Genomic DNA, 25,458 nt, shown 5'->3' on the forward strand with positions numbered 1-25,458 from the left:
AGGTAGTAATTATTTCCCACACGTTATAGATGGGGAAACAGAGGTGTTCCATCGCTTGTTCTGGGTCCCAGAGGTAAGAAAGTGGCCGAACCAGGCCCCGAACTCGGGCCTGCTGACAAAATGTGCATCCAGGACCCTTTTCACCATAGCCCAGATGTTTGCATCCCTTCCCCTCTCTGGATCCAACCAGGCTGTTCTGTGCTCTCAGCCCTGGGTGTTTCCACACAGCTCTCTCTCCTTCACGCCCTGCCATGCCTCAATTATTGTAATTACCCCACCACCTGCAAAAGTCAAGCGGGAATGATGGAACAATGCATGCAGGTGTGGCTGTTGCCGGGGACAGCTGCTCCCTGCCAGGGTGAAGAGGAGGGAGGGGGACAGGAGCTGCCTCCTCAAGCCTAGCTAGAGACCTATCTTTGCCTTTGGGTGGCTGTGCCATGGAAGGGGACGGAAAGGGCATAGAAATGAGATGGGAAAACAGAAACTCTGCTTCCCCTCCCAGGTTGGGGGCCCAAAGCCGAGGGGTAGAGATGGCATGTATGGCTGGGTAGTTGGACTCCTAGCCGTGGTGTAAAGCTAGGTGCCTTGGCGTCGCAGAAATCTGAGGACAAGAAGCAAAGCAGCGTGGGGAGATGAGCGGTAACGTGAGCCCAACTGGGAGTGGTCGGTGTGGTTCAGTTTGCTCGGGCAAGACCCGGAGAGCCAAAGGCAAAGGCGTCGTGGCTAGGATCGCTCTGAGCTTGTGCACCTGACAGCAATAATCACATATGATGATTAAAAAAAAAAAAAAGACATCTGAAATACTCTGCATCCAGTACTCGAACATGACCATAAACCCAGTAGTCTACAGGGCCGGCAATAACCAGCAGTGGTTTCTCAGTGCAGCACGGAATGATCTAGGCTGAGGGACTTGTGGCATGTTGGAAGGACCTCGGCAATGTCTCTCTTCTGTTGCCTGTCATCCTTCTTTCCTTTTTCCACTCCAACCCCACCCCCTTTGTTCGCACAATTTGTGGCCCTGGACCAGGTGGAGAAATGGAACCGCCGAGACCAGAAGCTGCTGGAGGCAGTGCAGCGGGGGGATGTGGGACGCGTGGCCTCCCTGGCCTCGAGGAAGTCGGCCCGACCCACCAAGCTGAACTCGAGCGGCCAGTCCTCGTGAGTAGCCCCTCCCAAGCACCCTCCCTCCCCTTGATATGTGGTTCCCTTTGAAAATCCTAAACCCCAAGATCAGGTAGGACCAGGGAGTGCCTACAGCCTCAGAGCCCTTTTTGTCTTAATCGGAAAGCGTATTGGTCAGCGTTTGCTATGGATCGAGTGCTACACATGGTGAGGGAAGAAGCTATCCTGAGTCCAATCTCACAACCCAGGTTGACAAAACTGGCAAAAAACAAAACAAAAAAACCAGACAGGAAGCCCATGAAACAAACAGAAAACGGTGTATTTCTAACAACAATGTTTATTTATTGCAAGGGTAGGAGGGTGTGTAAGCTTGAGCCATCAGGAACCAAGTGGTAGCCATGAGCATCACATGGCTAGACAGAGTGATTCGGACAGGAGGGACATTATCCCTGTCTCTGCCCAAGTGAGCCTTCAAATGTCCAGTCCGATGCTCTGCTCTCTGGCTGCCTTGTTCTAGGACAGTCCCAGTCTGTAAAGGGTCATGTGGTCAGAGCAACAGGTGGTTAGCTATGCGCTCCCTGGACACCCCTGCAAAAGTCTAGGTTGCTTGAGACCTGTAGCTCTTGTTTCTGTCTTTGCTTCCCAGCCTCCTCTGGCTTTGTGACAGTAAGCCACATAGCCATTTCCTCAGAAAGTCAGGCTCGGGGAACTCCCCTGTCTGTTGTGGGGATTGGCTCTGGGGGTGAAGGAGTACAGCAGGCAGTGCTTACAAAGCCTCCCGCATCCCTCATCTACTGGTCCCTTCATCCTTCTGTCCCTTGGCCTTGATTCTGTCAGGTTTCATCTGGCAGCCTCCAAAGGCCTGACAGAATGTCTGACTATCTTACTGGCAAATGGAGCTGACATCAACAGCAAAAACGAGGATGGTGAGTTAGACCATGCACTGGGCCAAGCTGTTGGCCTCTCCCTTTACAGCAGCAGCGGCGGGGGGTGGGCGTGGGGGGACGCCAACTGACAGAAGTTCTAACTGTGGCCCCCACATCTTCCTCACCGGCTCTGGCCAGCATCCTTCCAGGGGCTCCCCTCTCTGCAAACCCTTCTCTGGGTTTACCTCACCCCTACTCCTACCTCTGCCAGGTACCAGGCACTGGGGGAACAGGAATTTCTGGCCCCAAGGGGCTGAGAGCTTGCTTCTTTCTCTAATCTCCCCCTGATTATCTGTGCGTCTCTTGCCTTCCCTCCCTGTGAGTCATCGGCTTGCATGGGGCCACCCGCCCTCCATCTCCCCTTCTTTCTCTTTCCAGGAAGCACTGCCCTGCATTTGGCCACCATCTCCTGCCAGCCACAATGTGTCAAAGTCCTGCTGCAGGTAACAGAAATCTCTTGATACTACTTGTGGGAAGGGAGGAAGTGGGCCTAGAATCTTCTAACTTTGTCTTATAGTCACAAGCAACATTTGGTCAAATGGACCCCTCTCATCCCCCTCTCATCAGCAAGAGAGCTGATAATCACGTATTCATTAATTCACAAACTTTTATGTAACGCCTACTATGTGCGGACACCATGCTTCATGCTGCCCTTGAGGGCCGGTCATAGAGCTGTGTTCCCAGGGACTGCCTGCCCGTCATTCACATGCCATTGGCAGAGCCCCTGCAGAGCCCAACTGCTGAGTGGCTGGGCAGGTGGCCGGAGGACAGAGGTGTTCACATCCACCCCAAATTCTACCATCTGTTTTTAAGGAGCTTGCAGGCTAGGAGCACTAAGACAGATATATAGGTGAAACGACATGCAGACGTTCTAGAAACTGGTCTCCAAAAGGCACAGTTCAACAGGCCACGGGGCAAATGGCTCTTCTGCTTTTGTTCTTCCTGGCCCTTTCCAAGTTCCCCGATTATGATCCTAAAGTCCCAGGCATGGACCCAGGTGTCATTTTCCCTAACGTGCTTCTTTGCCTATAATCTGATTTTTCTTGGGCCTTAGGTTTAGGACCCAGGGCTGAATTTCAAGGCTGCTTATCATCCACAAGGGGTGGATTGGGCTTGCCTAGTAGTTGGCCAGAGCCACGGTCCTCCTTCCCCTCCCATAGTACTATGGAATCTGGTGCCCTAAGAGGGGGTATGTGATAAGAGTGGACCCTCCATGCCCCATGCTGCTCTCCTTTGTGGCTGTTTGCAGCATGGTGCCAACGAAGATGCTGTGGATGCAGAAAATCGTAGTCCGCTGCACTGGGCAGGTATGTGCCAGGGGACCGGTGGGAAATGGGGTGGCTGCAGGGACCAGCGGGCGGAAGGGGAGGGAAGACAACATTTGGGGAGCAGGGCAGGCCAGGGCTGACTGCTGAAATGGTTGGCGGCGATGTTGGGTCATAGTCTGACTAGGTGTTTTTCCTGCTTCTTCTTAACCCAACCATCCCTCCCCCAGCCTCCTCTGGCTGTGCCTCAAGTGTTCTCCTGCTGTGTGACCACGAAGCCTTCCTGAACGTCCCAGATAATGTGAGTGTCCGCTGGGCGGTGACCTTCGCAGGGAGGCTGCTACTCTCTCTCCCTCCCTCTCTCTCTCTCTCTCTCTCTCTCTCTCTCTCTCTCTCTCTCTCTCAGAGCTTGACTGGCTCAGCTCCATGACTGTGGCTACACACATCCTCTTCCTTCTCCCTCTGCTCCTCCTCCTCTTCTTCATGGAGAGGTTAGGCCTTATCTCCTGGAGGACTTCTCACCCTTCAGAAAGGAGTATTCAGCCCCTGGATCTGGGCTTTTTTCTGGAGAGGTGTCGGGAGAGGGCAGTTGGTAGAATTGTCAAGCCCCTGTCTCCCCCTGGATCCTCATGAACTCCCCTCCCTTCCCAAAATCTGTGCAGGACGGACGTACACCCCTGATGATCGCATCGCTGGGTGGCCATGCAGCTATCTGCTCACAGCTACTGCAGAGAGGTGCCCAGGTTAATGTCACGGACAAGGATGCCAAGTGAGCCTTCCCCACCCCCCTTCCCAAATCCAGACATTGACCGCTCTAGAAAGGAGGCCCTGGGCAAAGTGTGTGTGTGTGTGTGTGTGTGTGTGTGTGTGTGTGCGTGCGCACGCACGTGTCTGTGTGTCTGTGTTTTGGGGAAGAAGGAAGACTAGTTTCTGTTTTCTTGGGAACCTCCTTCCTTCTGAGCAGTTGCTCAGAAGGCACAGATGACTTCCTGGCACAGATGACTCCGGGAGTGGAATCGATGCTCTGGATTCATTTGCTTAATTTACTGGTTTTCAAACTATCTTCTAAGCAATGGGATCCTTTTGCCAATAAAGAAGTCACGCAGCACCTCAATATAGAAAGTAGATGAACACAGAGCCCTTCAAATTGGCCCCCAGCTTTCTGATGCTGCACCTCCAAGGAACGGCATTTGAACAGTTCTGGTCTGCTCGAACGCTTTGTCATTGGCTGGCGCTGATCTGTGGTTCTTGCTGCACCGAGTGAGATCTGACTCTGAGCGGAATTTCTGGAACCAGGACTCCTGGATTCCCTGGGGAAGGCCTATGCCCAGATCTGTCCCAACCCACAGGTCGGCTCTGATCCTGGCCTGTGAGAAAGGCAGCGCGGAGGTGGCCGAGCTGCTCCTGAGCCACGGGGCAGACGCAGGGGCGGTGGACAACGAGGGGCACGACGCTCTGCATTATGCTGTACGCTCAGAGGACAGGGAGCTGTGGAGGCTGCTCCGGCAGGCCCTGCTCCGGCAGGGGCGGCAGGGAGGTAAGGCAGGTTCCCTTCCGTGACTTCGAAGTTCTCCCGGATAGCCTTAGAATCCCAGAAGCTTCTTAGAATGCCATTTGTTCCTGGACAAAGAATCCCTCTATCGTCACTAGCTAGTGGAATGTTGATTTACTTATTGCTGCTACTTGTGAAATGAGCCCAAATTCTCAAAAGCATGGTCACAAAATCCCTTCATGCAGCCTTGTCTCGCTGAAGGCAATTCTGCCTGGTACTATCGCTAGCATTTATGGGTTGTGATCATAAATCTATTCGTGAGATTTGACGGTCAGTCTCCGTCTCCCCCACTAGGCCGGCCACTGGCTGTTTTGCTCACCAGTGAGGTCCTGGTGCCTATAACCGTGCCTGACACAGTGCCCAATAAATAAGTGAGCAGACAAAATGAATGAGCTGGCGCATCTCTGGGACGGCGAACCGAAGATGCTAGATAGTCAGGGACCCTTTCAATGGGGGTGGCTCCTGGCACCATGAAGACATGTGTGGGAAGGTTATTGCATCGAGGGACTGTTCCTCTCAGAAAAAGTCTGAAGATAAAGTGTGGGCTGGAAAAGGACCTATCTCTGCTCTCATCTCCCCCCTGCTTTTCTGTATAGGTCAGGGGCTTGCTCAACATCCAGATCTTACATCCCAGGTAAGACCCTAAGTGCCTTTTGCCTCTGATCTTCCCCTCCCCATCTCCCTCCCCAGGCTATCTCACTGGGATATCTCCCAGGGAGTGGTCTTCCGGGCATCAAGACAGTCTAAGAGAGGAAAGGCCGTCCGGGGGCTGGGCTAGCTGCCCGACTTCACTATTCCTTTTTCTATGTAGGCCTCCCCATCAGAGTCTCTGGTGGGTTCTACACCCCAGAGCCCGTGGAGAGCGGAGCCCGAGGAAGAGGAGGAGGAAGACCCATGCCCGGATGAGTGGAGGCGGAAGTATGAAGAGGAGCAGAGGAAGGTTTCTCAGTTGGAGCAGGAGCTGGTGCGAAAGACGGAAGAGAGCGAGGCTCGAGCTGCAGCCTGCCTGGGCCTGGAGAACGGGATTCGAGAGCAGGTGCAGGAGCTGGGGCTTCTCCTATCACCACAGCCTGGGACTCCAGGAGGGCAGGGCTCTAGTCTGCGGCCTGGAGGAGATGGCATGGAGCAGGGTTGTCCCTTGGACCTTCTGGCTGAGCGCATTCAAGAACTAAAGAAGCAGCAGCAGGCAGCAGCTGCAGCCAAACGGGCATTAGCTTCTAAGAAGGCGGAGGATTCAGTCTCGGGGGAGGTCTCATATGAAGCCCATGGAGGGGCCCAACCGGAAGAACAGGGGCCACCCCAGAGCCCCAGGTCTGAGACCATTGGGAAAGCCACAGGACAGCAGCTGACCACCAGCGGTGGACAGGCCCTTGGCCCTGATCACACCGACAAGCCACGTGCTGGCCAGAAAGAGGGGCCCCCGGCCCCAGGGGTTGAACCAGCAGGCACGGCGGCTGCACCAGTGGGCCCCGGAGACGTGAACCAGCTCCTGCTACAACTGAGGGAGGAGCTGGCCGCGGTGTGGCGAGAAAAGGATGCCGCCCGAGGGGCTTTGTCAAGGCCGGTCCTGGAGGGAGCTCTGGGGACACCCCGGGCAGAGGCTGCGGCGGCCGCCTGGGAGAAGATGGAGGCCAGGCTGGAGCAGGTGCTGGTGAGGCTGGACAGGGCCAAGGCGGGATTACCCGTGAGCCCTGAGGCCGCTGCCCGGCCCAGAGAGGGAGCCCTGCACGCGGGCCCAGAGACCACCCCCGAAGAGAATGAAGGGGGGCGGCCAGGGGCTCCTGGGGCTCGCGGAGAGCCTCTAGGGGCCCCCTCAAGGGGACAGGTGCCTGGAGGAGGTCCGGCCAAGGGACGGTTGGAGAAGGAGGTGGCGGCCCTGCGGCTGAGCAACAGTAACCTGCTGAGGGAGCTGGGGCAGCTGGGGCAGGAGAAGCAGCGGCTGCAGGGGGAGCCGCAGTCCCTGAGCCAGTGTCTGCAGCGGGATTTCGTCCTCAAGCCGGAGGCACAGGACCAGCTGCGGCAGTTGCGGCGCAGCGTGGGGCTGCTGACAGATGAACTGGCAGCGGAGAAGGAGGCCACCGAGCAGCTGCGGCAGCGCCTGGCCTCCCAGAGCAGTGGCCTCCGCGGGCTGTGGGACGACCTGCCGCCGGACGTGGTGGGCAGGGGCGTCGCGGGGCGCACGGCGGCCGAACCTCTGGAGGAGCTGCGGGCCTGCATCCGCGCCCTGGCCGACGGGCACCGGGAGGCCCAAGCCTCGCTGGCCCGGCTGGAGCAGGAAAACCGGCGGCTGCGCGGGTCCCCTGGCCCCCGCGGGGAGCCACCCGGCACCTTCTCACAGGGCCCAGTCTCCCCCCAGGTGGCCGCTCTGGAGCAGGACCTGGGGAAGCTGGAGGAGGAGCTGCGGGCTGTCCAGGCCACGATGAGTGGGAAGAGCCAGGAGATTGGGACGCTGAAGAAGCTGCTGTACCAGGCCACTGAGGAGGTGGCCGAGCTGCGGGCCCGTGAGGCCGCCAGCCTGCGGCAGCACGAGAAAACGCGGGGCTCGCTGGTGGCCCAGGCCCAGGCTTGGGGCCAGGAGCTGAAGGCCCTCCTGGAGAAGTATAACACGGCGTGCCGGGAGATGGGCCGGCTGCGCGAGGCCGCGGCCGAGGAGCGGCGCCTCAGCGGGGACCTGGCAGCACGGGCCGCGGAGCAGGAGCGCCAGGCCGCCGAGCTGCGCGGCCGCTCCCAGCAGTTTGAGAAGACGGCCGAGGTGCTCAGGGACAAGGTGGAGCATCTCATCGGGGCCTGCCGGGACAAGGAGGCCAAGGTGAGGGGGGCGAAGCAGCCATCGGGGAAGGTGTCCGTGCGGCTCAGGGTTCGCCGACACGCACCTGCCTTGGTTTAGTCAGTTTCATACCGCTGAACCGAACTCCCGTCATCTGCAAGGACCACGCTGTGTTCTCCGGGCTCTCGGGGATTTGGGGTTGAGATTGGAGGTAAGGTTAAGGTATAGATAGAAGAGAGGAGGGGGCTTAGGTATTCGAATGTGGGACTCGGGGTTAGAAGCAGGGCGGCCAGGCCAGAGCTAGCCCAGGCCCTGGACTGCTAAGGTTTATTAGCAAGGTCTCTTCAACAGTGCAGATGCTGTATCAGCTCAGCAAGAGGCCTGAGGTCCGTCGGGGTGGGTTGCTGTGGTTTTGCTGGGGTTCGGAGGAGGTGACTCAGGGGCCGATGGGTTTAGAAGAGTAGGCTAGCCTGGAACACCTCCCTCTCCCCTTTCCACTTCAGTCCCAACGAGTTCTACCTAAGATTGCCATCAACAGGGAGAGCCCCCATGCAAATTAAAAAGTTTGAAAACCCCCGTGTTAGAAACTGGAGTTTCCCAGTGACTACTCCAACAGTCAGTGTCAAGTCTCCATGTTTCTAGGAGACGTGTTTGAGGAATCCGAAAAAATCAATTTAGAAATGGATGTAGTGATTTTAGAACTGCCTATGAAATGAATGAGATCAGATGTCTTATTAAAGGTTGTGTGCCTGGTCAAAGGTAGAGTGATTTAAAAACATAGGGCGTATATGTTTTTTGGAACGTAGAGTGCATACAAAGAGAAGGACTGTTACGCAGAATAGGAATCAGTGTGGGTGGGGCTAAGTAAAGAAAGGAGGAATTTTGTGTTGGTGTTGAAGGAGAAGATGCATGTAGACAAACGTGCAAAAGAAAATTGTGGGGTCTGGCATGGTCTGGATTTGAATTTCAGCTTCAAAAGTTACTGCCTGATCTTGGGTGAGTTTTCTGAACCTCTAAGTCTCTTATTTAGGCCTCATCTATATCTCCTCTATGATATGGGGACAATAATAGGGTTTTCATGAGCATTACATTAATAAGATACTGTATTTAAAATACTCAAAACAACTTTTGGTAAATGGTAAGCATTCAGTAAATAAAAGCGAGCTATGTTTAGTGTCCTTACTACCGCCGTTTCTATTACTGCTGGTTACCATTAACCAAGTTTGTGCCTCAGCCTCACAAACCACAAAAACAAAACTCACTTCTATTTTCCTCGGTGGTCAGCAGCCACAAGTAGATCAGGATTCGGTACAGAGTGGAGAGCACCAACAATGAATTCAAAGAGATCTTGGTTCAAATCATTATTTCGTTACCTGTTAGCTGTATGATCTTGACAAATTACTTAGCTTGGTCTCCTTATCTACAAAATGTGAATAGTCACACTTCTCTCAGAGAAGTCTTGCTCTTCTTAGGACAGAAGAAGAGCTGTTTTGGGTATGAATTGAGACAATGTGTGTAAAATTTCCGGCACATATTCTATACCCAATAAAAGAAAGCTGACCTTGACCCTGGGTGGTGTCAGGGTGGGAAGTGACTTGGGCCTCATTGGTTCCCTTTCTTTCCTTCTGGCCTCAGATCAAGGAATTGTTTTATCAACATTTATTTATTTTTTGAGAGTCAGAGAGAGACAAAGCACAAACAGGTGAGGTGCAGAGAGAGGGAGACACACAATTGGAAGCAGGCTCCAGGCTCTGAGGAAGCAGCACAGAGCCCGATGCGGGGCTCAAATCCATGAACCATGAGATCATGACCCTAGCCAAAGTCGGTTGCCCAACCGACTGAGCCAGCCAGGTGCCCCTTTATAAGTTTTTTTTTTATTAACCTTTATTTATTAGATCAAAGAATTGTTGAAGAAGCTGGAACAGCTTTCAGAGGAGGTCTTGGCAGTGCGGGGAGAAAACGCTCGCCTTGCCCTGCAGCTACAGGTATGTTTTGGCCCTCAGGGAAATGGACACCGCTAGGGAAGAGGGTGGGTGGCCCATGGCAGTGAGGTATGCGTGGGAGAGATTCTGGGAATTGCAGAGGCCTGGCCAGGCGGGGGTCCAGGTTGGGCCACTGATGGGCCGAGAGAGACCATGTGGCACAGCTGACCACTTCATTCTGTTGTTCCTCATGCTGTGGGGAGGGAGGGTGGTGGTGTCATGTCAGGGTGGGTGTGCTGGGGTGTGGGGTGGGTGCATAATCTCTCACCGGTGCTCACTCCCAGGATTCCCAGAAGAACCATGAAGAGATCATCTCTGCCTATAGGAAGCACCTGCTGAATGCCGCTCAGGTGAGCCCGGGAGGGTCTAGGGACAGAGAGTCGGGCAGGAGGCATTGCATTTGGGGTCCCTCCTCCTACCTGCACATACCTGTCATTTGTGTAAAGCTGGACTTTGTTTGTTTGTTTGTTTATTTATTTTGAGGGGAGGGTGCAGAGAGAGAGAGACAGGGAGAATCCCAAGCAGGCTCCACTGTTCAGTGTGGAGCCCGACACAGGACTGGATCTCACGAATACAAGATCGTGACCTGAGCCAGTATCAGGAGTCGGCCGCTTAGCCAACTGAGCCACCCAGGCGCCCCAGAAAGCTGGACTTTAGATGTTCCAGTGCCAGGTCTCCGGATCTCATTAGGTAGATCAAGAGTGGTTGTGCATGGATGTGAGGGGGAGAGGCATTTGCCTTTCCTCGTCAATTCTCTGATCTACTGCAAGGCCTTTTCCTGTCCCTTATGCCCTTTCTCAGTTTCATCCTGAGCCAAATTATCCCTCACCAAGGAGGAGAGGTGGGTGGCTTGCTCCTTGCTTAGGAAGAATAACAACTACAAAGAATCGAACATTTGTTGTGCTCTGCTTTATAATCATAGTTTTTAACCCTCGTAGGAGTCCCGGAAAGTAGATATCATTATCTCCTTGGAAAGACAAGGAAACAGCTGTAGAGAAGTCACATACTATAAAGCAGGGGACATAGTTAGTAAAACAGCATTCGACTAAAGCACAGAATGATTCCTTATCTGTCTCTCCCCATTTTCTGTTATTCATCTCCTTTTCTTTCCTTCCTGTCACTTACAGGGTTACATGGAACAAGATGTGTATAATATTCTGCTGCGAATCCTCAGCATACAGGAAGAGTGAGGCAGTCGGGGCCCTGAGGGGTGTGCGATTTCTCCTGATTTCTCTGTTGTGAGTTGTGGGGTCAAGGGTGATGGGGGAAGCAGCCTGGAGAAAGGACTTGGGGAAGAAAAGAGAGGGAATTGGAGTCTCCTTTTGCCCCATGTGGTGGTGGCTGACATTAGGGAGCCCTGTGGGGTGTAGATCATTTGAAGCAAGGTCAGTTGAGAGGACACAATCTGGGGAATCACTGGGTAGAGGCGGGAGGCAGGGGGCAAGTAGACTGAAGGGGACCAATGTGGGATGGGGACTGAGACTTGTTGAGTAGCTCTCCTAAGGCCCCGGGCTAGAGACGCCAGGGAAAGACAGCCGCGATGGCAGAGTGGCAGGGTGGGACTCTGTGAACCCCAGAATCTCTCCTTCACCTGCACATCATTCATTCAGAGGGTAGTCACCCCAGCTCTTCCTGCTGCCATTGTGCATCTTCTCCGGTCCAGGTAGATGACATCCCTTTTAGCATCTTGGCGTGGGTGGGAGGAGGCTGAGGAGATGGAAATGTGTGCATTTCACTCCTGAATTTCTTCTTTCAGGGAGTAAGAGCATCCCTGGCTTCCAGAGGCTCCATCAGGCTTTGGAGGGTGGGGCCAGGCATGGGGATGGCATGGGTGGGGTTCCACCTGACACTATGGACCCCAGACCTGAGAACCTGAAGCCTGGAGTCGGCATGAGACCAGAGGAGATGCACGGAGGCCAGCTCTATGGAAAATAAAGCAGGAGGCGGTGTGGTGTTGGGTGTCCCTGCTTTCTCTGTTCAAAGGCGAGTGGGGGAAGGAAACTTTTTTTAAAAATCACAAATGGCCCCCAATTATGATCCATAGTAAGAAATACACTACATTGTGGCGCATCTAACCTGAAATAGTATTTACCCTTACTATTTTCTTTCTAGGATATTCTCTGCTGTTATTCTCCACTGAAAAAAATATTGCTCAAAATACATCCATCCGCCCATGGGTCAAGACCCACAGGTTGAAAAATAGCACTCTGTGAAAATGGAGATCGACACTCTTTCTCTTTCTCAAATCTGTCTCTAATCTTTTTTCTCTATCTTGTGATTCCTGCGTCCACTATCTTTTTTTAAGGAGGAGAGACTGAGAGACCTGGAGTTTCTTCAAGAGGTAGAATCTAAAATATTTGATAGTATGTCAAACCGGGCTTCTAGATCTGAGGCACAGGGCTCACATGGTCCGTGTTCTTTGCCCAGGTACCAAGAGGGGTTAAAAGTCTGATTCCTGGGGAAGGGAGGAAGGGATACACAGAGCTGGCTTCTTCCCTCCAGTTCTGTTCTCAGACTGAAAACCGTGGATCTCTCTTGGCCACTTCCCGTGGGTCTCCTCCCCTTCGTGTCCCTCCACCAGCCAGACTGCTAGGTGTGAGAGAGGCAGCAAATTCCTCCCCAATCTGGAACTGCGTTTGGCCCCCTCCTTGGTCCTTCTCCCAGCCTACCCCCTGCTGGGTTAGGCTGGGTGGGAGGCCATGGTTTGGCAGTAAACAGCCTGCCTGGGTTGAGAGGAGAGTGTGGAGGGGCTGCTTCGAAGACAGGGGCCCACAGAGGGGCTGCAGGGCCTGGCTCCAGGATTTGGGCCAGAAGAGAAGCAGCGGGGTGTAGATCACGTCCTAGAGAGGATGAGGGTCAGCTTTAGGATTTGTGCAAATGGGCACAGGACTGCTTTTGGACGTGAAGAATGCAGACTGGAGGGGTTGATGGAGAAAGAGAGGGTACAGCTGCCAGAGGAAGAGCATCTGAAAGATTGAGTCATTTCCATTAAGGGGAACAGAACGTCTCTTTTCTTTGAGTTACCAAAGAATCTCAAAGGACTGTTACAATCATTATTTATGGAGTGCAGGGTGGGAAGAATGAAGAAACTGTTGAGAGAGAGGGGTCCAGACAGGGGGAGATGGTTTGGCTAAGTTCAAGTATGAGTCAGGAAGCAGCTTTGGTAATGGGAGCTGATCCCAGGATGGCTGAGTTATGGGAATGGTCAGTGATATGCTAACACAGGATGGAATGTTTCCAGCCCCTGGTCTTCCCAAACGGTGTCCCTCTGTACAACCCCGTAAACTCTTACCCCAACGACCCCAGGCCCTGAAGTTTTCCTTGATTTCAAAAATAAATCTTTCTTTCCCAAAGTAACTCTAGTCCTAAGTTTGTCCCTATCCCTCCTAGGCTGTCTGCTGAATGGGGCTTAGGTAGGGACTTCTTACTCCTCTTTTTGCGTCCCCCTTCTTCAGGCTTCAGATGTAGGGGTATATGGGTGAGAGTAGGTGAAGCTTGGTTGCCACGATAGGGTCAGACTATTTCTTTGAATGCCTTCCGTCTGGAACTTGGTCTGGATTTGTAGTCTCCCTCCTCTGTCTGATAACATTAGTTCATTAAACTGACATTGAACGAGTCTACTACGGGCCAGGCTCAGAATAGAGAGTGAACATCTCAGAAAAGATTCTTGTCCTTACTGAGCTGGCATACAGGATCAAAATCAGGCATCCTGGTTCCTACTTTTCAGTTGTCCTGTAGGGATGCTGGAACTTCCAACCTCAAATTAACTATTTAAAAAATTTTTTTTTAATGTTTATTATTTTGTTTTTGAGAGAGAGAAAGAGAGACAGAGTGTGAGTGGGGGAGGGGCAGACAGAGAGGGAGACACAGATCAGAGGCAGGCTTAACCGACTGAGCCACCCGGGTGTCCCTCAAATTAACTATTAAAGGAGATTCCTTCTTTAGGAAACGATTAGGATTCAAGGTATGGTTGAGTTTCTTTTTTTTCTTTTACATTTTTACAGCTTTAATGAGTTATAATTGACATTCAGTAAACTACACATACTTAAAGTGTACAATTTGATAGGTTTTGACATATGTGCACACCCATAACACCCATCACACAATCAGGATAATGAACATATGACTCCCAAAGAATCCCTTTTTTTTTTTATTTTTTTTTTAACGTTTATTTATTTTTGAGACAGAGAGAGACAGAGCATGAACGGGAGAGGGTCAGACAGAGGGAGACACAGAATCTGAAACAGGCTCTAGGCTCTGAGCTGTCAGCACAGAGCCCGACGCGGGGCTTGAACTCACGGATCATGAGATCATGACCTGAGCTGAAGTCGGAAGCTTAACCGACTGAGCCACCCAGGCGCCCCCCCCTTCTCTTTTTTTTAATTTTTTTCCCTCCAAATCACTGAAAATTCTAGAGGATACAAACTAGTCCATAGTAACTTTTTAAAAAAAGTTTATTTAGAGAGAGAGAGAGACAGCATGCGCAAGAGGGACAAGGACAGAGAGGGAGGGAGAGAGAGAGACAGAATCCCAACCAGGCTCCACACTGTCAGTGCAGAGCTCAATGCGGGGCTTGAATTCCAGAACCATGACCTGAGCCGAAGTCAATGCTTAACAGTCTGAGCCACCCAAGTGTCCCCATAGTAACTTTTGATCTATATGACTGAGCAGAACAAAAAATGAGCTCAGGGACTGATGAAGACTCAACTGTTCCAAGGGGCAGTTAGAATTTAGAACCAAGTACTTGAGCTTGAGTTCAGCTTGAGGTCTTACCATTGCTGGCAGCAAACAGCAGGGAAAGAACCTGAGTGTCAGGAGAGGGTGCACATCTTCCCTAAGAATGAAATCCACAAAGTAGTCAGTAATGGTCCAATTCAACAGGTATCTGGGGATATCGGTAGGCTGGTACCTTGATTCTTGTGGTTTGGGTGGGGTCTCATGGGAATGATTATACTGAAGGTTTAATCTAAATGAGAGGATTATTTATATTATTTATTAAAGTACTATTTTATGCCAATTATGGGTGTTTTTTGTTGTCTGTTTTAGAGACAGAACAAGTGCGAGTAGGGGAGAGGGGCAGAGAGAGAATCCTAAGCAGGCTCCATGCTCAGGGTGGAGCCCAATGCGGGGCTCCATCTCATGACCCTGGGATCGTGACCCCAGCCAAAATCAGGAGTCTGACTCTTATCTGACTGAGCCTCGCTGCCGCCCCTTGCCAATTACAGGTTTAATTGTCTTGCTGCGGCTGCTAGACTGAGAGGTCCTGCAAGGATTTTTATGTCCTCAGCACCTAACGACCTCTGAACAGCATTCAAATGTTTGTTGAACAAATGACATTGTCGCTTAGGTCCCAGCCAACTCACTATAATATGCTATGAGTTCCCCCAGTATCTAATTTGGGTAAATGGCCCTAAAATTGGTGCTTTCTTGGTACCTGCATGAGTGATTAGCTTGGTTGAGCATGGAAGTCTCTGAAAGGTCAGAGGCTTTGAAGAAGAGTAAGTAAATTAGAGAGGGGAAGAGAGATGACTTTTTTGGGTAAGAAATCCTCCCCGCTGCTTACCTTCAGCTACACCAAGGGCGTGGGGTCTCTGGTGACAGTCTGCGTATTCGGGTAGGGGGTAAGGGGCTACAGGGAGAGTTAGGGCTCAGGTACACTTTGGGTTCTAGTAGCTCAGGCTTTCCCCCAGGGAGAAGAGTCTCGTTCCAAATACTAACCTCTTTAAGCAGGCAGATCCCGGTCCCCCTCCGCCCCGGTCTTATTTGCAGCATGACTCCACCCCGGTACACCGGGGCAAGGGGTCAGAGCAACAGTGAGAAGGATGAGATTCAAGAAAGTCCTACCTTCGGATCCACTCACTCGAGGAGTTAATCTCTCAGCGCCCGCTGGGAGTCCCTCCCTCTCCCGCCTCAGACTCCGCCCCCTCCCTCAGTCTCGGCAGCCCTGGCGGGCTCGCTCCGGAGGGGGCGGCCTGAGCCCCGGCGCTGGGCCGGGCGGAGCTCCCGGCCGGGCGGAGCTGCGGCTGCAGCGTCCAGCTGCCGGACCGACCTCCAGTCTTGTAGACCGCGGGAGCGGCGCGGGGCCCCCTCCCCCCACCTCCCCAGCCCACCCTCCGAGCTTCCCGAGCCCCCTCCCCGCTCCCTGCAACTGTGCTGGTAAGTCCCGCTCATCGAACCAAACTTTTTTTGCTGCCGAGCCGGAGTCCTACGGCAGAACCACGAGCAACACTGCAGTTGGCTGGTGGAGGGGTGGGGGTAGGGGCGAAGTACTGAGAATAGCCGTCTGGAACTGAACTAGTCACAACTAGTCATAGCTTCTCCGGAATGGATCAGATCTCGCCCATTTCCCGAGTTGGTAGAACTCTTGACTTTAGCTGGTTAAACTTGTAGAGAGAGAGATGAGGGTATTCGCTCCAACTTCTTCACCCCTCCCCCATTTCTCTTAGATTTAGCAGTTCTCGATACTTTCCCTCCATATTTCAAGTAGTGTTGGCTCTCTAAAAGCTCACCCCTCCCAACTCTGGCGTGGCAGAGCCCCCTCCCCCAGGCACTTCGGGTCCGCCTCCTCTTCGGTATCCCCGGGAACCCCGCGATCTTTCAGGCTCCGCTCCCTCCGGTCTTGCACTGGGGCCAAAGACGTGCAGGGGCTGGGTCCAGCCGCGGAGGGAGGGGCTGAGGCTGGGGCCTGTCCGGAGCCGGGCGGGCGGGGCCGGGAAGGGGAGGTGTAAGGGGGCCGGACGGGGCGGAGCAGGCGGCATTTGCGGCCGGCGCCGGGGTGGAGAGTTGCGCGCCGGTCCCTGGGCCTGAGCTCGGGCTCCGGCTCCGGCGCCTGCGATGTCTCAAGATGGCGGAGCTGGGCGAATTAAAGGTACCGGCCCCCTCCCCCATCCCCATCTGGACTGAGCCCGGCGGAACGCCGAGTCAGGGAAGCGACCGAGACTGGGTGCTGAGGGCTCGGGAGGGGGCTGGAGACGTGGCGGGGACTGGCTGCTGGGGGTGGGAGAAAAGTGGCTGTGGGCGAGGACCGGGCTGCGGCGGGGCTCCGGGGGCGGGGCCGCGGGGCAGATGTAGGGGTGGGGCCGAGGGGAATTGCAGCTGTTGGGGGCCGAGGCTCAGGGGGCGGGGACGTGGGGTAGAAGTCGGGTTTGGCAGTAGGGGCAGAGGTGGGAGGAGGGCCAGGGGTAAAAGCTGCTGTAGAGGCTTAGGGGGCGAGCCGATCGAGGCCAGGAGATGCGACAGTAGGGGGCAGATGTGGGGATGGGACTGGGGGGCAGATAGATGCACGGGAGGCTCCTCGGGGAGGTGCGGCGGAGAGGATGGAGGTTTGGGGCTGCTCCTGGGTTCCGAGCCTTGGGCAGTACCAGTAGGCGGCTGAGACCTAGGGGGCGGGGCTGTGCGGGCGGCTGGATCGAGGGGTGGGGCCGAAGCATCCCGGTGGCTGAGGGGAAGGTGCTGCCTGGGTGAATCGAAGCTTCGGGCCGAGGCGTAGAGGAGTGTGAAACTATGCGATAGGAACGGGGTGGGGTGGGGGGGGGATCCTTGACAAAGCTAATGGAAATGGAGAAATAAAAACGGGACCGAGGAAATAAGGGTGGGAGAAGGGTATAAGAACAAGTTTTTCATCACACTCCTCAAAAGGGGTCCAAAACCATAAAACCCCCCGTGAGCGGGAGAATTGTGGAGGGCTAGCAAGGCCTGCCCATGCCAAGGTCTTCCAGAGATTCACGGGAGGGCGTCCTTTAAGGAGAAAGCTTCTTGTGCCCTCCTGCTGCCACACGGTCTTTGAGGGTAACCATATCCGAGGACATGTCACAGAACCTTAAAAAACCATTGGGTTCATCCCCCTGCCTCCTGGCTTTGTTCTGCCTTTTGAAATGGAGCCATACTCCTTGGCGGGCTTGAAGTCTAGTCCCCTGGGCCCAGCTGCCTTTAGGGGAACTTGGATTCTGCACCCTGGCTCAGGGGCCCCACGGCTTCTCCTCATCCTCCCTGGGCCTCTGCTTAGTTCTGCCCTCTCCTCTTCCACCACTAGGCAGGGGCGCCGGGGGAGGGGGGGCGCGGGGATCACTTAACGTTCTCTATGTAGGAGAGAAACAGGATATTAGTTCAGTTCCTGGTGGATGGAGTAAACAGGTAAACAAGGAGGCAGCCTGGACTCAGTGATTTACTAGGAAGCCCTTTGCCCCAAGATTTTGTCATCTGCTTCCCTGAAAAACAGGCCTGAGAGAGCAGTGGTTATGTAAATGATGCTTAGAAAGGATTTGGGGGAGTTACAGGCATTGAACCCTGACCTGGAAACCCTGGCCACAGAAGCTTCAGAGGCTTGGGGAAAATAGCTGAGGTGGATTGAGGTGTTGGGAGGGGTGTACCATGGGGCACAATCCTCCAGCCACCTGCCCCCTTTCTTCCCTGTGGGGCTGTCTGGCCTGAATCCTCTCCTCCCCCTCCTTCTCCCTGTCTCCTAGCCTCTTCCCAGGAAGCTAGGATGGGTCTGAGATTCTGAGAAAGAGCAGGAGAGGAGATAAGCAGCTTAAAGGAGTGTCTAGGCTCAAGGCGGGGATGGAGATAGGAGGCCGTAGTGGACTCAGAGGTGTGCCTGTGGATGACTTGCTGTCTGCCCCCTGCGCCACCTGGCCAACTTACAGGCATAGGGAGGTAGGGTTACTGCAGCTCTGGGGGACTGGGGGTCAGGTTGACCTGAGGGTTGCTGAAATGGGACTGAGGTGTCCCTTTGGCCAGGGTGGCTGTCTGGCAGTAACCCACTGGCTGCGGAGTGTCTCTCAGATGAGCGCGGGGGGCGGAAAGAGGCATTGCCTATTTGGGAGCTCAGCCCCAGCATCCTCGGCAGGATTCTCAAGTGTCTGTGTTGTCCACAGCACATGGTGATGAGCTTCCGGGTGTCTGAGCTTCAGGTGCTGCTCGGCTTTGCTGGCCGGAACAAGAGTGGACGGAAGCACGAGCTCCTGGCCAAGGCCCTGCACCTCCTCAAGTCCAGCTGTGCCCCCAGTGTCCAAATGAAGATCAAAGAACTTTATCGCCGCCGCTTTCCCCGGAAGACCCTGGGGCCCTCTGATCTCTCCCTGCTCTCTCTGCCCCCCGGCACCCCTCCTGTCGGCTCCCCTGGTCCACTAGCTCCCATTCCCCCGGCCCTCTTGGCCCCTGGCCCCCTGCTGGGCCCCAAGCGTGAAGTGGACATTCACCCCCCTCTGCCCCAGCCCGTGCACCCTGACGTCACCATGAAACCATTGCCCTTCTATGAAGTCTATGGGGAGCTCATCCGGCCCACCACCCTCGGTATGGCTCTATCTTCCTCCACCTTCCTCCTGACTCCATGCCTCTTGCCCGGGCCTTTTTTAGGCTTTAGTTCCATGGGATTGGCAGCCTGGGACAGGGGCAGCCTCCGTGGCTGGGGAATAACTGCCCCTTTGTGTCCCCAGCGTCCACTTCCAGCCAGCGGTTTGAAGAGGCACACTTTACCTTTGCCCTCACACCCCAACAAGTGCAGCAGATTCTCACCTCCAGGTACATCTCTCCCAGCATCCTGGGTGTTACCCCTGGACTCTGCCCCCTGACATTCTCTTCTGTCCCATTCTGCCTGTCCATCCTTCTGCACCTGCTTTGTCTCTCATTCTCTGGTGTGTCTCTTCTCTGTCCCTGGGACATTTAACTTTCTGTGTCTCTGTTCAGCCCTGCCTTCCAGGGGCCACATCCTGACATGTCTCCCTCTCCTTCTTGTCACAGAGAGGTTCTGCCAGGAGCCAAATGTGACTATACTATACAGGTGCAGCTAAGGTGAGTTGATCCTCTCCGTCCCTCCCTGCTGGGCTCCTGTTGGGGGGTGGGAATGAAATAAGGGTATGATAGATCCTGCTAGAGGATGGCCCTGCTCTGCTGTGTCCACCCCAACCCTGGGACTTTTGTCGGATGCTGAGGGCTACAGATATCCATGACTGAATGACTGAGGTCCCTGCCTTTCCACCAGCTGCAACTCAAGAAACCGCCTCCCCTGCTGTTTCATCTTTTCTCATCTCTTACCAGGTTCTGTCTCTGTGAGACCAGCTGCCCCCAGGAAGATTACTTCCCCCCCAACCTCTTTGTCAAGGTCAATGGGAAACTGTGCCCCCTGCCGGTAAATGTTCTCCCCTTCTTCTAGCAGTTCTCTCTTCCCTGTTTCAGTTCTTGAATGGTAACTACAAACCTATTATGAAAAAGACATGCCTAGCACAGTGCCTGGTACATCATAGGGACTCAGTTTACTGATCGATCAATATAATCTAGAGGATACTAAGACAGGGCTGATGGAGAACTTGGAGGGGGGACATTCATTCAACCCAAAGGACAGGGAAGACTTTCTGGAGTGATGATCTCAGAGCTGAGAGTTGGAAGAAGTGGGGCGTCCCTATTCTTTCTGCTCAGGAACTCATGAGTGGGTTCCTATTTCCCTGGCCAATGAATAAGCTCTCCTTCCTCCCCAGGAATAAACCCCACACACAGCCCTAGATAGTGCTCTGGGTTTGGGAGTCACCGAATGGGCCCCCATCTCCTTGGTCACCGAGTGAGCTGGCCTTCCTTCCAAGACGTGAGTAACCTGAGAGATAAGATGTCTTGACCAGTCCCTCCTTTCTCCAGGGTTATCTTCCCCCTACCAAGAATGGGGCTGAGCCCAAGAGGCCCAGCCGCCCCATCAACATCACACCCCTGGCTCGACTCTCGGCCACTGTTCCCAACACCATCGTGGTCAACTGGTCATCTGAGTTTGGACGGGTGAGCAAAGCTGAGGCAGGGAGCCTGGAGAAGCCTGCAGGGTGTGAGGGGGAATCATCCAGTGTCTTGGGTTTAGGGAAACATCTTCCTCTTTATGGGTCGTTCTGTCTTAACCCGCTGTCTCTGGTCCTCACGGGACAAAGGGTTGGAGTGGTGGTGGTGATGATGGTGGTGATGATGGTGGTGGTGTGGTGGTGATGATGTGCAGAGCAAAGGCTAATTACCTCCCCCTGCCTCCAAGTAGAACTACTCCTTGTCTGTGTACCTGGTGAGGCAGTTGACTGCAGGGACCCTCCTACAAAAACTCAGAGCAAAGGGTATCCGGAACCCAGACCACTCTCGGGCACTGAGTGAGTAATGTCCTGCCCCTCTTTACCACTCTGATTTGGATCCAAGTTTTCCTGGTCCTCCAGCCTTTATCGCCAAACCCATACCTGACCTGTGACAATATACATCACCTCTCACATGAACCCTAACCCTCCCCTCATCCCCTTACCGATCTTCATGGTTGAGAAGTCAGACCACTCCCAGGCACTGAGTGACACCCTCTCACTCTCAGTTATACATCTGCTTTGCACCTCACAGACCCTGCCTCCAGCCTTGCTGGAATATGGCTGCTTGAGAGTGGGGAGAGTCTTAAGGATCATCTAATCTAACTCTCTTTTGATGTTTCAGTTCCCTCTAAGTCATCTCTGCCAAAGTGTCACCCAGCTATATTTAAGCATCTTCGGGGTTGGGGAAATCTCTCCCTGACACTCAGTCTTCATGTGATCTTCCACTGGCCTCCAAAGACCACCCCCATGTGACATCCCATGGGTCCCCAGAGGCACTCTGCCCAGCTGCCTCTCAGCCAGAACCATCTGCTTCTGGCCTCACCACCTCCCAGGCTTCATCTCCAGCTTTGCTGACCCCATGGCTCTGGCCTCATTCTTGTTTCAGTCAAGGAGAAATTGACCGCTGACCCGGACAGTGAGGTGGCCACTACAAGTCTCCGGGTGTCACTCATGTGCCCGGTGGGTACAAGGGAGATGAGAAGGGAGGAGGGTGGGGCTAAACTCTGGACCCATATGAGGGCTCCTAGGGCTACTAGAGTGAGGGTTCCCGGGATGTAGGGACTGTGACCAGAGCGCTTGTCTCCTCCCAGCTAGGGAAGATGCGCCTGACAGTCCCTTGTCGTGCCCTCACCTGCGCCCACCTGCAGAGCTTCGATGCTGCCCTTTATCTACAGATGAATGAGAAGAAGCCAACGTGGACATGTCCTGTGTGCGACAAGAAGGCTCCTTATGAATCTCTTATCATTGATGGGTAGGGCCGCTCTGCATTCTGCTTCCTTTTACCTTCGACATCCACTAGGAACCCTCCCATCGACAGATCAAGATGGCTTCCTTCCCCTCCACGAAGCCCAGCTCTTAACCTATCCACCCCTTTATGTGTATACATATAATTTAGCCTCTTTATAATATACAGTTGACCCTTGAACGACACAGGTCCACTTATACATGGGGTTTTTTAAAACAGTCCAGTAAATATAAATGGTATTTTTCTTTTTGATGATTTTAATATTTTCTTTTGTCTAGATTACTGTATTGTAAGAATACAGTATGTAATACACATAATATGCTAAATAATGTGTTAATTGACCCTTGATGCTATTGGTAAGGCTTCTGGTCAGCCGTAGGCTATTGGTAGTTAAGGTTTTGGAGAGTCAAAAGTTGTCCATGGAATTTTGATTGTGTGTGAGGTCATGTCCATGGATTTTTGATTGCGTGTGAGTGCTTTTAACTCCCGTTTTGTTCAGGGTCAACTGTGTATATTTCCACCACTGAAGATTTATTGCATGAGGTATCATGCTCAGCACATTGCATATCTCATCTCATTGAATCCTCATAATTAACCCTGTGAGATGGATATTGTCATTACAGGTGAAGAAGCTGGGGCCTAGAGAGATTATCTTGCTCAAAATTATAATTGTTAGTAAGTGGCGGCGTCAATGTATTGAACTGTTACAATATAACACCTATAACAACTACCTGACCTCTCACTGAGCGTGGCAAAATGTTCTTTTGAAAATTTGGATGGGCAGATCTAGCTAGTCCTAACCCCCTTCCAGAGCCTAAATTATGGCCCTCATCGAGAAGACTTACGAAGTTCTATATCTCTGCTCCTTTGTCTTGTCACAAGTACTATGTGAAACACATGCTTAGAATGTATTTTTTTTTTTTTGAAAACGTGGCATTTGAAGTTTGCAAAGCTCTTTTACATACTTTACTTGATTCTGACAACTCAAGAGAGGTGAGTAGGGGTGAATAATATCCCTGTTTCACAGATGAGGAAACTGAGGTTCAGGAAGGTGAGTCCCAGAACTCTCTGGCTACTGTTCCCAGCGATCTCACAGCCTCCTGAATTCCCGTATCTCCCCTTCCCCCCAGCTTATTCATGGAGATACTTAATTCCTGTTCGGATTGTGATGAGATACAGTTCATGGAAGATGGATCCTGGTGCCCAATGAAACCCAAGAAGGAGGCATCTGAGGTTTGCCCCCCGCCAGGGTATGGGCTGGATGGTGAGTGACCCCCTGTCCCCTAGCCGAACTGAGTCTTGGATGGCCTCTTCTCTGAGACACAGTCCTCTTACCACCCACAGGCCTCCAGTACAGCCCAGTGCAAGAGGGCAATCCATCAGAGAGTAAGAAGAAGGTTGAAGTTATCGACTTGACAATAGAGAGCTCATCAGATGAGGAGGACCTGCCCCCGACCAAAAAGCACTGTCCTGTCACCTCGGCTGCCATTCCGGCTCTACCTGGAAGCAAAGGGTATGAGGAAATAGGCTGAGTCCGCAGCAGAAGGGGCAGAGAAAGAAGTCAGAAATGCTTTCTGATCACTGGACAAACCCCGGGGCAGAGAGGGGACTCAGGAAGCTGAGCTGGGTGAGGGCGTCTGTCGTTCGCTGGCTGCCCAGCTCCTCCTCTCTCCTCACAGAGTCCTGACATCTGGTCACCAGCCATCTTCGGTGCTACGGAGCCCTGCCGTGGGCACACTGGGCGGGGACTTCCTGTCCAGTCTCCCACTACATGAGTACCCACCTGCCTTCCCACTGGGGGCGGATATCCAAGGTAGGACACTGACCACAGGGTGGGCTCTGCCCTGCCCCATGTGCCCTGAAAGCAGATCAGAACCCCTGCTCCTTTTCAAAGCCTTCTGGCTGTCTTGTAAAGGGCTACAATCCAAAGGATTTTTTGGGGGGGGCCGTGAAGGGGTCAGACAGGAGGCTGATTTTGATTTTTCTTTTCCTACCAGGTTTAGATTTATTTTCTTTCCTTCAGACTGAGAGTCAGGTAAGTGGTCCCATGTCCCATGAAGATCTCAGATCTCTGAAGCTTCCTATCTAGGCACTGATGGGTCCCCTCCCCCTCACTTTCCCCTGAGAACTAAATCTGCCTCTCTGTGAGGGAAGGTGGGAGCTGGGGGGCCTAAGGAGGGTGTGGGCACTTTATGTCCCTCCCAGGCCCCACGGGTGCTTCTTCAGATTCTCACCCATGTCTTCTTTGATCCCTTGTTACTGTCCTGTCTCCGGAGTTTTTAGAATCCTGCCCCTGACTATTCACACACACAACCTCCCCCCCAACACCCATGTGCAGTTGAGCGCCATGCCTGCCCCGGCCGGACATTCCACACATTTCAGACGCCCACAAGGCCAAGAACCTAGCAAGATGGAGGGGCTGTCTCAGGGCAGGGAATCGGGTAGGGTATGGGGAAGCAGGGGAAAGAAAGAGAGTCTCTCCTGCTTCTCAGAGGGTACCTTGGGATCCGGAGGATTTGAATTATCCCCGGCTATTTCTGAGATGAGTGACTGGGAGGCCGGGTGAAGTCAGGAGAAAATCTTAAACTGTGCCCTTGATTCCTCCCAGCACTATGGTCCCTCCGTCATCACCTCGCTAGACGAACAGGATGCCCTTGGCCACTTCTTCCAGTACCGAGGGACCCCTTCCCACTTCCTGGGCCCACTCGCCCCCACACTGGGGAGCTCTCACCGCAGCACCACTCCAGCACCCCCTCCTGGCCGCGTCAGTAGCATTGTGGCCCCTGGGGGGGCCTTGAGGGAGGGGCATGCGGGACCCCTGTCCTCGGGTCCCTCTTTGACTGGATGTCGGTCAGACATCATTTCCCTGGACTGAGTCCCTTGGATTATGGAAACTTCACTGAGCAAGTGTGCTGTGGGGTCCAGACCCCTGGCCACTCCAACCCCTCAGGGGGCTTTGGCCAAAGGCCAGAAAGACCTTCATGGATGCCTGTTTTTGGCCTTATCTCTGCCTGACAAGGCCAGCACCCAAAGGGTTAATATTTAACCTCTTTTTAAGGACATTTGGGTTCTATTTTTGGAAATGTTCTTTAGATGGTTGGCACATTCCTTTGGGTATGTTAACCTAGGCAGCGGGAGGCACGTGTGTGATGGGGTGTGAGTTGGGGGAAGGTCTGAATCCACTAGAGCCTGGGGGTGGGGTGGAGGGCAGGGGCGTTTCTCTTGTCCTCTAGAGCCCTCTCTTCCCCAAACCTATGGTTCTGTTCCTTCCCCACATCCATGGTCTCTTCATGTCCATTCCATTCTCTTCGGCCAGACAGACAAGTGGAGAAGCTAAGACAGGCCGACACATGGACAGAGAACTCTATTTTGGGTTGCAGATTTTTTTGTACATAAACAAGAAAAACCAAAATACTCCAAAGATGACTTCCCCTGCTTCCTACTTCCCAGTGTGACTGCGGACGAGATAAGGCCTTAGCTCTGATCCCCAGGGGTTTGGGAGCAGGGCCTGGCCTATTGCCTGGGTCTCTCTCTATTTATATATTTAAGTGCACAGTGTTTCCTATGCTGACCAGCTTGGGCCATGAGCTTCTAAAGGCCCATGGCCCCATGGTTAGGTCTGGTTCATTCTGCACCTTTTCTGGGAGGTGGGAGGACTTCATGCTCTCCCCATTCTCCTTTTTCAGGCTCCTCTGGGGCTTAAGACCTACATTGTAATTTTACTTTTTATTCCCAAAGTTGTAGCAAAGTTCTTATCCACAATAAAGGTTGTGAATGTTCT

General features: G+C 53.4%; 2 protein-coding genes across 4 annotated transcripts; both read left to right on the forward strand.

Moving 5' to 3' along the window:
- Positions 1-127: 127 nt before the first annotated feature.
- Positions 128-13,756, forward strand: ANKRD35 (ankyrin repeat domain 35). The gene is made up of 13 exons (XM_049616449.1): positions 128-1,158; positions 1,960-2,048; positions 2,427-2,491; positions 3,298-3,355; positions 3,544-3,614; positions 3,976-4,082; positions 4,663-4,850; positions 5,462-5,499; positions 5,677-7,674; positions 9,528-9,617; positions 9,899-9,964; positions 10,742-10,852; positions 11,371-13,756. Exons 1-12 carry the CDS (start codon positions 938-940, stop codon positions 10,802-10,804), a joined length of 3,054 nt encoding a protein of 1,017 aa, XP_049472406.1. The 5' UTR covers positions 128-937; the 3' UTR covers positions 10,805-10,852; positions 11,371-13,756.
- Positions 13,757-15,695: 1,939 nt separating this feature from the next.
- On the forward strand, positions 15,696-25,457 carry PIAS3 (protein inhibitor of activated STAT 3). Of its 3 annotated transcripts, none has more exons than XM_049616452.1 (14): positions 15,696-15,770; positions 18,491-18,908; positions 19,052-19,136; positions 19,356-19,406; positions 19,653-19,743; positions 20,244-20,378; positions 20,623-20,728; positions 21,318-21,391; positions 21,523-21,683; positions 22,808-22,941; positions 23,022-23,190; positions 23,357-23,490; positions 23,675-23,712; positions 24,286-25,457. In XM_049616452.1, exons 2-14 carry the CDS (start codon positions 18,494-18,496, stop codon positions 24,550-24,552), a joined length of 1,860 nt encoding a protein of 619 aa, XP_049472409.1. In that variant the 5' UTR covers positions 15,696-15,770; positions 18,491-18,493; the 3' UTR covers positions 24,553-25,457. The 3 variants fall into 3 exon arrangements, with proteins under 3 accessions (XP_049472409.1, XP_049472407.1, XP_049472410.1); XM_049616450.1 differs by lacking the exon at positions 15,696-15,770 and adding an exon at positions 16,371-16,482; XM_049616453.1 differs by lacking the exon at positions 15,696-15,770 and adding an exon at positions 17,678-18,269.
- Position 25,458: the final 1 nt, after the last annotated feature.

This window comes from Panthera uncia, assembly GCF_023721935.1.
Source record: "Panthera uncia isolate 11264 chromosome C1 unlocalized genomic scaffold, Puncia_PCG_1.0 HiC_scaffold_4, whole genome shotgun sequence".
Classification (NCBI taxonomy): domain Eukaryota; kingdom Metazoa; phylum Chordata; class Mammalia; order Carnivora; family Felidae; genus Panthera; species Panthera uncia.

Coding starts and splice junctions, on each gene's coding strand:
- PIAS3 (XM_049616453.1), top strand. CDS start 18,174: ATGGAGATAGGAGGCCGTAGTGGACTCAGAGGTGTGCCTGTGGATGAC. Junction 19,137..19,355: donor CAGCAGATTCTCACCTCCAG/GTACATCTCTCC, acceptor TTCTTGTCACAG/AGAGGTTCTGCCAGGAGCCA. Junction 20,379..20,622: donor GGTCATCTGAGTTTGGACGG/GTGAGCAAAGCT, acceptor GCCTCCAAGTAG/AACTACTCCTTGTCTGTGTA.
- ANKRD35 (XM_049616449.1), top strand. CDS start 938: ATGTCTCTCTTCTGTTGCCTGTCATCCTTCTTTCCTTTTTCCACTCCA. Junction 1,159..1,959: donor AACTCGAGCGGCCAGTCCTC/GTGAGTAGCCCC, acceptor TGATTCTGTCAG/GTTTCATCTGGCAGCCTCCA. Junction 4,851..5,461: donor CCGGCAGGGGCGGCAGGGAG/GTAAGGCAGGTT, acceptor TTTTCTGTATAG/GTCAGGGGCTTGCTCAACAT.